Below are 10,919 nucleotides of genomic sequence, written 5' to 3'. Positions count from 1 at the left end.
CATCACCAGGTATGACTGTGCAGTGGATAAATAACTCAACTTTATTTACAGAGCACTTTAACACAACACCAGCTGCAACAAAGTGCTAAACAAAGAGGTAATACATTAAAAACATGTAGAGTGAGATCTGAATAATAGTGGTCAAAGGAATAAAAGACAAAACAATAAAATCAATTAGAAAGGTAAACGTAATAAAAACATGAAAACATTAAAAACAGCAAAAACAATCGATATGAGAAAACTAGAAAATTTGCTGTTATTGCATAACAGAAAGTGTGAATGTGATAATGTGTAATTACTGATGTATAATGCAAAAAAGCTGAAGATGTCACTGAAATTAGTGGCAGCACATTCCAACAGCTAGCAGATGTGCAGCATTTTTCCAATCTGATAAAGTATAAAAGAAATCCAAAGAAAAAATATTTTTGAAGTTATGAAAATTGCAGAGAGCAGAATGATTTTTTGAAGAATGAAGTGTGGAAGGAGGTGATAAGTTGTATTGTGCTGACATATCCAGTGAAATGTTACTTGTTGGATTCAAACCTACAACATCCAGGGCAAAGGCCCATTCTCATAACCACTAGGCCACAAGATATTCATGTGTGGAAAAAGGCTAAACTTTTCTTTTGAAAAGAGGATGTTCAAGGTACTGGCAGAACTATTGAAGAGTTTTGCAATTGGCATTGAAATGCCTTTTTAGAACTTCCATCAGCGTGTTATCAGCAGGATTGTTAAAAGGGAAAGGTTAAACTAAACTGCTATGAAGAAAATAGAGATAGCTATAACTAGTGTAAAAGCACATATATCAGAATGAGCTGGTAACTTTAATATTTGAATGGGTAGAGTAGAACAACAGATGTAGAAGGTTAAAACCATGGTTTTCTGAGCATAAGTATAACTATTAGGAGAAGGAGTGCTGCTATTTACATGATACAGTACCGAAATATAAACATGTGACCCTCCAAACCACAGCCCTTTCATTAAAACCACTGCACCACCAGAAGACTTAGCAGAACCCTGGCAGATTTTTTTTTTTTTTTTTTTTTTTTTTTTTTTTTTTTGCCATTGACCTGTTGGTCAACTAAAAAGCACCATAGACTGAAAAGCGCAGTTTCTTTACATTTCTGGTCTTAGAGTGTCATCTAGTGATAATGAAAGGGAGCACTTTTCATTTTAGGTGCTATTAATAGGTACTATTAAGAGGTACTGAGCTGATTTAATGTAACAAGCCCTCCTTTTTTTCAAAAAAATAAAATTAAAAAAGTCTTGGTTGATACTAACTATGCTGATTTAGTTAGTAACAAACAGACATTACTGGTTACACCACACAGCTGGGAACAATGGGTGGAATCAAGTAATTTGATGCAGTGTGAATGAAAGCAGCTTCAATAAGAAGTTCCACCATGAATTTATGCAAAACGTATTAGCTTTTGAGGAACACAGGGGAGAGTTACATCAAGAACACAGTTATATGTGCACATGGCTGCTGTGAAACTTGCCAAATCAGTAATAAAATGGGAGTTGTCAGTATTACTAGGGATGCCATGTACCGGACACAGGAAACTGGTGCAAACAGCAAGAGATCCAGCAAGGCATACTGGGAAGCTCCACCTACCAATGCGTAACAGGCCACATTAGTTGATTAATTTGCAATTTTGCTTGTAGTTTATTAGTTGCAGTGCAATAAATATGTTGTCTGTAGTTTTAGATAAATGTAAAAAAAATCAATTAAACAAGTTGCACCTTAAATTTATGAAAATTTACTGGTTACTAAACAGCACAGGGTTACATGTAGGAGCACTAAGTGAACATGGCTGTTGTGAGATACTGCTCAGGTGATACAAAACTGGAAGTTTTCAGAAAAGAAAATGGAAGTCAGGACCACAATGTACCTGGCACTGAGAACTGGTGCAGACCTCTGAACTAGCTAAAAAAGTTTGACTTGATAATAGGTTTCAGATATAGATTTAAAGTCAGCAGTAAAAATTGTTTGTTTGTTGAAAGCATTGTAAAAAAAAATCCTTTAAAACTACTTTTGTGGTCTTTCACAATAACTGTGTTCTCAAATTAAACACTTTCTTTTTTCCCATCAATAATGATGTTGCATTTTGCGCAACACTACTCAGGTACACTTTGCTGCCTCATAGACTGCAACTTGCAGTCTGTGCAGCACACAACTGGAAGCAATTAATCAACAGCACAAGTCAAAAGTCTCTAAATGTATCTCATAATATCCTACCTTTGACCATCAAGAAGCTCTATGTTTTTTGCTTGGTGAAAACCTGGGCCTTGTACACCACTATACAACTGTGTTGCGGTGCAACCTGATGAAGCCAAATTTCTGTTTCCCCAATCACAAGACGGAATTGAACATTTAAAAAAAAAACCTGAATAACCTTCTTTATGCATTTTTATCAAACCAGCAGTTCAGCAAATGCTAGCCTCTTGTGCTAACTGTAGCAAACTTTCACAGAGCAGAAGATACAATCGTAAAATAAAATGCCGTAATTTCAGTTTTGTTATTGTTTCATATTTTAATGCTGAAAATACTTCAATTTGTAAACCTCTTTTTCAGCATTGGTAGACATGTTGCCAGTGAACGTGCTGTACTGGAACTAGTAATTGGCAGCCGTATGCTTCTACCCCTTCTTTAATAAAGTGTGGTCCTGGAAAATCTTAGGGGTTAGGGCTAGGGCTAGGGGAAGGGGTAAAAGATAGAATTGAATCTTACTTGTGCAAATTTTCAGACTTTGCTCAATGCAGCATAGCTGAAGGCAATTAAGTAAACAAAGACACTTGCAGTACTCTGTATGGCCTTTCTTTTTAAAAAAAAGACTTTGCAAAAAGACTTAGCTGACACCAACTATGCTTATTTAGGTAGTAACAAACAGATGCTGCTGGTTGAGGAACTCATCTGTGAGCAATCATGTAACTTGACACAGTGTGAATGGAAGCAGCCCCAATAAAAAGTGAAGATCCACCATGAATTTATGTAAAACTTGTTGGTTTCAAAGCAGCACAGATCAGTGCTACATGTAGAAGCATCTCTATTTGTACATGGCTTTCGTGAGCCCCTGCCACAGAGGTACAGATTGAAAGTAGTCAGTGTTATATGGCTGCAATGTACTGGAGACTGGAAAGTGGTGCAAACAGCAAGAGAATCCACAAGGCATGCTGGGAAGCTCCATCCTAATGTCTAACGGTGTGTTCAGACCAAAACGTGTTTTGAGTGTCAAGAGCGTCAGGTTTACATGTAAAGTCTATGTGGAGGTGCGTCAAGGAGGCGACGAGCTTTCTCACATCGTGTTTTGAGCGTCGGCGTCACGCGCCAAAAATTTAAAACGTTTTGCATGTCAAAAGCCAGAGATGGAAAATCTGAACTTTTGCCACTTCACGTGGGGCGTCAAACAATCAGAGCGATTGGGAAGTAAACATCAATTTGGACACCTGAGTCCATTGTGCTCTGCAACTCATTTAGAGCTCCACTCAGCTTGAGTTCAGGTGTCTCCCAGGCTTGGGCTAGGAGATCAAGCTGGGTCTGTGCAGGCGTGGCACCATTTGTTTTGGTTTTCTGTTTTCTTATGCTTCTTCAGTAAAGTTTATTTTTGTTATAAACCACTTTGTGCCTGCCTCCCTTTTCATTGCAGGATTTTAGTCGGGCTGTAACAGTTTGTCACTGTGAAATGAGGACGAAAAGTCATAATGAAGCGCCCTTAAAAACTGTCCATCATTATGTTTATCTTGAGCATGATCTTGTATTTGTTTTTTTTTTTGTTTTTTTTTTGCATGAGTGCATCCAGCATTTAAGTCAGTATTGTAACTTGCACACATGACATGATACTTCGAGTCAACACCAGTGACCTACATGCCAAACAAATGCTAGGAGCGCATGGCAGCCATGATACCTACACTGATGCTAAAAGCAAGTAGATCAAATCAAATATAGTGTACCCATCACATGAAAATAAAGCAACTGATCTCAATGAAGGACAACATCAAAACTTTTCTTTCTATCCTTTTCATCTACAGTGCAGTAGGTCTTTGAAAAGGGAGTGCTCCCCTTTCTACTCTCATTATATGTGCATATGCTAATTTTCTGGTAAAGCCACTGAAAAAAAATGTGTAACCTCTCCAATTTTTAAAGAGTAAGTCATTTCATTGTGCTGAGAAGGATTTTGTTCAGTTCTCATTTGACACAGTAATGAATGCTGACTGCAGACTTTCCTACAGAGGAGAAAAGTAAAATATTAATGTTTTTTCTGTGTCTTGGACATTGTCTGTGACTGTAAAAATGCTTTAATAAAAGAAAAGCGAACCTCATTTGTCTTTACTTTACAGCTATTATGTTAAACAAAATTGCTTAATGATTTTTAATGGCAGTTATTATTATCATGTAACCTCTGCAATTTTTTATAGAGTAAGTCATTTGTGTATATGGAGTCTTGGATTACTCAGTTTCTTTCATAACTCTTTAGAAAAATTGTAAAACCACTTACTCAGGATCAGATGTGTGATAGACAATGCATTTCACTTACACATTAAGGGGTTGCCACGCTGGCCATTGTGCTTTCATTTTGATGACTGTCAGGACTTCATCACCCTGCAAAAAGACAGAAAAAAACACACAAATAAAGTTAGGAGCAATACACTTATGAAGCAAGTGTAAAAAAGGGTCTGATTAGGTAATTTTCATTTCCACAAACATGAAAAGAGGTGATGCTACTCAGGTTGCAAAACTGTCCCTTAGATAAAGAGGAAAAGAAATGTAATTAATGTTGAAAAAAAAGGGAATATAGACCAAACATTCTTTTAGATGCAAGTGAAATATTTCCCAATGATGAGGTCATAACAAGCAGGTTTAAAAAAAAAAAAAAAAAAGTCAAATGAACTGAAATGCCGTTCTGTGTGGAGTTTGCATATGTGTGAGCATAAATGTTTGTTTCTCTGTGTTGGACTGGAACATGTCCAACGTGCACCTGCCTCTCACAAAAAACTTGAATTTGTTCACTTTATTATGACTTTAAATCAACCTGAGCTTCAAATATTTAATTATGGAAAATCATAACTAGTGATAATGATTTTAACAACATTTTAAAAAGTTTTCTGTGTTCTGTTCTAAACAGTAAAGTTATATTGGCACAAGTCCAACGACACTGTCCACACGCTGCACAAAGAAAAGTCTACTAGAGCTTCATATAAGTAAGCTGCAATACATTTTTGTGTAAAACCTAGAAAACAATGTATTGTGTCAGGCTAAAGTATAAGTGTAAATTATTATTGAAAGATTTAGTTGGACAAACTTGTCGATATAATAATAAACATTTTCAACTTAAAAGTTGGGGTTTTTTCGCCTCAAAAACATCAGTTGGCCTCAACAGCCTCAACTATCCTAACTTTTTTAAATGTAGGATTCTTATTTTGAGTTACCCTTTTAATTCAGGTTCATAAAACAGCAGAAAAATCTATGCTGAGTTTATTCAAAAAGCTTTTAATTTTTACTTTTTTAACACTGCAATTTCGGGATCTTATTTGCCTCTGCCATTGATGTTTATAGCTGTCAGTGCTGCAATTGACTTTATCCCCCAACATCTTATGACCCTCAATGACAGCAATAAATAATTGAATTGAGTTTGGTGTCTACTGTTACAGTATCTTAATTGTAGAAACAAAAAGACTGAATAAAACGTTGCCATTTTAATGAAAGATATACAAAATGAGTTCATGAAGTTAGTTTACCAGTCGGTACAGCTCTTGAAAATAAAGTAAATGCAATGTACAGACATAAAAGTGTAACTTCATTAATGTACTGTACATAATTATTCTGATGAAATAACAAAAACGGAACATGGACATTGAAAATTTTTGCCTTTGGCTGTCTGGCTCCTCTTTTATGGAAACAGCTTGCAGTCAGGGTTCATGAGGCAAACACCCTCTCTACCTTTAAGATTAAACACAAAACTTGCCTTTTTGATAAATCTTAGTTTGGGTTAGCCATCCCTTAAGTTATGGTGCAAAAAGTATAGGGCCTAGTTATGCTCCCATTTACACATAAATGGGAAGGTCCATTTACCATACCATACCATTTTTATTTTTATTTCTAAAGCACTTTAAAAACAACAAACAGCCGACCAAAGTAACAGCAAGTGAATAAAAACAGCATAAGAAAATAAAATGACAACAAAATGGTAAAATAAAGAAATACATAAAGAACAAGCAAAAAAATATACAAGTACACAGATAGCAACTCAGTCTTGCCCAAATGCCAAAGAATAAAAATGTGTTTTTAAATGACTTTTAAAAACAGCAAGGGAGAGTCTGGCTGTGTCTCAATTCGTTACTGCACTGGAATGCAGTGCGTAGTGCGCACTACTCACTTTTCTCTGTAGTGCGCACTACGATGGGTTAGTGCTGTCCCAAATGGAACACTGGACGTAGTGCACTAACCGGTAGTGACGAACTCGCATTTGATCACAATTCTTCTGCCGCCAAAAGTAAAACAAAGCGCTAAATTACGAGAATGAATTTGCTTCTCTCATGAAACTCCATCACATTAAAGGTGACGAAGGATCGTCCTCCGATTGGCTGAACATGAGTTGGTACGTCTATTTATTTACTTGTAACGTGTATGACCCGCCTGCATACATGCCCAGAGTGCGTGGCTATTGCCAGCCTCGCTTCATTATTGGCTTATCGTTTCAGAGACAGTTCATCCCACTAAATTATTTTTAGGAAGTTGTAAAAAATGCACAAATCCAGCAAACATAACTTTATGTATCATATCATCATATATTATGGCCTACACTAGAGTGATCTATCTCAGTTGTTAACTGTACAAAGCAACATCAGACTGTCATGTGTCTTTGTGTGTCTCCCACATGCTTATTAGTATAATAAAATGCAAATCAAAACACTAATAAAACAGCTTTTAAATATGCAAAGATATTTTCAGTGTAAAAAATGTCCTTTACATTAAACACATCTGTTTTAACTGGTGTTTACTCTGATGCTGTGCACATTTGGCAACAGGAAACAGATCATAAATGATAATGTAGGGAATGTAATGCTGTAAAGAACATGCTCAGACACAGGGATGCAGCAAAGTTGTTATAGAAACATTTTATTGAATCTCCCCCTGCTTGTAGCAGTCCATTTTCCTCATGACACTCCTCAGGCAGCCTGTCTGAATCCACCTGCAAGCTCGCTTCAACTGCTGCCTGTCAGAAGCCAGGTGTGTGTGGAGAGGTCTTTCAGGATCCTAGAGACCAGGTGGAGGTCCGTGTTCCTAAAGGCTCTGGAAGGAGGTGAAGTACGTCCACCGTCCTCCACAACATCTGCATGAGCAGCAGTGACCTTCTGGAGCCAAATGATGATGAAGATGTCAGGAGGGCAGCTGGGGAACAACCAGCAGCATCTGCAGGAACTGTCTGTGAGGCTGATGAGAGGCAGAAGATGGCAATGATGTGTTACTCCCCAGATCATGACTGCATTTATATCTACACAATAAATAATTTGGTGAATGGGAAACAAATTGTGTGTGTCTCTATATAATGAAGATCTACAATGAACTTCCCTTTACATTTTTCAAATATAATCAAATATGTGTAATGATTAATTTACTACCATACACAAAACACACAAACATTCAGTAAATATTACATGACACCAACTACAACGTAAACTGAAATAACACACACACACACACACTCAATCGATCGATTTTCAATCAGGGACAGACGAGGTGGAGCCATGTAGAAGAAAGTCACACACCTCACACTTTGCACTCTAATATTCATACCAACTAAATTCACTACTATATTTATTTTATATATATTTTCTCATTCAGTCTTAGCAGAACAGATCTGACGATACGATGCAGATTTATGGCATCAGTGGTAACCATAGTAACGGACAGCTCTCTAAAAGCTGGCGCTATATCGGTATTAATAGTTTACGTTATAAACAACACAATGCTTCATCTGGATGTTCAACAAGGATGAATGAACATACAGAACCTATAACATTCATCACTTAAAACACATATAACCTGTATACGTCCACTACAGCGGATAAAAACAGCTAACAATGTGCTAACCTACGGTGCTAACTATCGAGTCTGACAAATGGTCAGATCCATAACTGTTGTCAGGGATTGATTAGCAGGTTGCAGTATACATCACAATCATAACAGAATAATTTAATACTTACATTTATACAAATGAATCCTCGCCTGGACCAGCATTAAACTCCGCCATTATTTACCTGGTAAACTGATGGAAAGTCCATCCTCTTCCGCTAAGTCAGCAAAATGGCGTCGATTTAGTGCGCGAAGTGTCCATCGTTCCACACTGCATACACTACACTTGCACTACACACTTAAACACAGTGCGCGAAGTAGTGTTAATGCGCTGATTGAGACACGCCCTCTGTCTCCTCTGTCTTATGGACAGTTAAAAGCATCTGGTCTGCTGATCTAAGAACAAACTGTGGTGTGAAGGGCATGCAGCAGGTCAGCCAGATAAGGAGGTGCAAAGCCCTTAAGACACATAAAAACAAATAAGAGAATCTTAAAATTGATCCAAAACTGAACAGGAAGCCAGTGAAAGGACGTTAAAACTGGAGATATCTGCTCACGTTTTCATGTGCCAATTAAAAATCTTGCAGCGGCATTCCGTACCAGCTGCAGGCGAGAAAGCATGTTTTGGCTGATTCAAATAAAAATTGAGTTACAGTAATCCAGTCTTGAGGTAATAAAAGCGTGGATCACTATCTCCAGATGGTGTCTCAAAAAGTGGACCTTAAGTCTAAATAGTCGCCTCAACTGAAAAAAGCAGGACTTCCCCACCAATTTATGTGTCAGTCCAGCTTTACACAGGGGCCCATTTTCACACCTAGATTTTTAATGCTAGCCTTTTCATATGATGCCAGAAAGGACAGGTCCAAAGACATGGTGCAACTAGGGACAGTGGGATGAAAGAGCATGACCTCTTTTTTTAAAATTGAAGTTCAGGGCCATCCAACTTCTGATGTCACCGAGACAATCCAAGTGAGGCTGTAGGGAGCCATTTCGTTTTAAGGGGAAGTAGACCTGATAGTCATCAGAGTAAAAGTGAAATGGCACTCCATGCTTTCTAAAAATAGCATCGCGTGGCAGCAAATGAAAGGAGAAGAGGACAGGGCCAAGAACTGAGCCTTGTGGTACCCCCCCAAGGAAGAGCAATTGAGGCAGACGTGAAGTCATCTATCATGACACTAAAACTCCAGTCAGATTGATATGATCTGAACCACTGCAAGGCGGAGCCAATGATGCCAAACACACTGCTCTAGTCTGGAGAGGAGAATCTCATGGTCCACTGTGTCAAAGGCAACTGTTAAATCTCAAAGCACAAGTAAAACACAGTTCCCAGAATTTATTTCTAAAAATATGTCATTAAAAACTCTCAGAAGTGCTCATTCAGTGCTGTAACTAATTTTAAATCCTGACTGAAACACCTCTGTAATATTATATGGTCCAGGAAGGCCTTCAACTGGATGTAGACTACTTATTCTAGGATTTTAGACAAAAATGGTAGCTTTGAAATTGGCCTAAAATGGACAAGGTCAAAAGATAAAGACCAGGTTTTTTCAACAAAGGTAGCACCACAGCATGTTTAAAGTCTCTTAGCACAATAGAGGTCAAACCACCATTGATAATGTTAAGTACAAGAGGGGCCAACGGTTGAGAAAGTCTCTTTTAGAAGAAATGGGGGAACAATGTCTAAAGGAGAACCAAATGGTTTCATGGCAGTAATAATTTTCTCTTGAAAGGACAAGGAGAAAACAAAAAGACCAGAAAAGATGGATTTTGAGAAGGAGAAGAGATAGAATTCCTAGTGGTAACATCCTTATCCAGGAAAAAATTGAGAAACTTATCACATAATTCCCAGGAAGCTTCCAGTGGGGCAGGCTTGTGAGCATTGAGAGCAGTATTTATTGTGCGATATAAAACACAGGGATTGTATGGGGTTGCAGCTATTAAATTAGAGAAATATTTTGCTCTTGCACAAATCACACTTCATCGTTAGCGGTACCAACTCTCTCACAGCATCATAAAGAAACCGCCAGATTCAAACATTGTCATACATCACTGAACCTTATACATATCTTTTAAGGAATGTCTTCTGCATCCCTATAGTTGTTAAATCAGTCCATGTGCTAGCAGTGACCAGTGTTGCGTTCAGAGTTCACTTCTGCATTTTGACAATGGTTGATAGTAGTAACAAACTGCTATGGAGCCATTCATGAGTATTCAAAAACATCAGAAAAGGTGCAATAATAAAACTGTAAAGTTCTCAACTTCTTTTGTGTCTTTTTCAGATATCTTTATTTGGTCATGTTTGTCTCTTCTACTTCCACACTCTTCTTGTTGTTTCCCGAGTGCAGGTTCAAGTATACAACTCACTGCCCCATGACTTCTGGCGGTATCACTCCAGTTCATTTTTTTTTTTTTTTTTTTAACAATCTTATTGTGTTTTTTTTTTGTCCATAATTAATTCCAATCACTCAACAAAGGTTAAAATTAATGCATACCTACAAAAATCATTCTTCTCCCACCTATTAACCCTTCCGCCGTCCCCGTCAGGTTCAGCGGTTTAGATGATAAAAGTTCATGATCTATTTGGTTCACACCTCTGTTTTCCTCAACATTTGGCTTTATGTATTTATTTATTAATATTTTGTTTTCTGCCTTAAATGACAGAGAGCTAAGCCCCTCCCTTGCAAACAAACTGTATTACCCCCGTAACAGATATAGGAGACAAACTAAATTCTTTGTCTGTCTCCATATCCGTCATCTGTAGCAAGCATAAATGTGTACTTATACTGCTGTGGGTGTCCTTTGATGTACTGGGTACTACCTTCCCTTTTCACAATTTTGCTATGTA

The 10,919-nt window shown here is 37.6% G+C and overlaps 1 protein-coding gene across 1 annotated transcript in view; it reads right to left on the bottom strand.

The window, feature by feature from the left end:
• spon1a (spondin 1a) overlaps window positions 1–10,919 on the bottom strand; it is a gene marked incomplete at both ends in the record, with an annotated part of 86,581 nt that overhangs the window by 18,975 nt on the left and 56,687 nt on the right. The window contains one exon of the mRNA XM_079246099.1: window positions 4,536–4,600. Within this exon, the coding sequence (XP_079102225.1) occupies window positions 4,536–4,600 (65 nt within the window). The remainder of the gene's footprint in view (window positions 1–4,535; window positions 4,601–10,919) is intronic.

The sequence above is a fragment of the Telmatherina bonti genome (genome assembly GCF_933228915.1).
Source record: "Telmatherina bonti genome assembly, chromosome: 1".
Classification (NCBI taxonomy): Eukaryota; Metazoa; Chordata; class Actinopteri; order Atheriniformes; family Telmatherinidae; genus Telmatherina; species Telmatherina bonti.
Note: the sequence above shows the minus strand (reverse complement) of the source record. Positions and strands in the feature narration are given on the sequence as shown.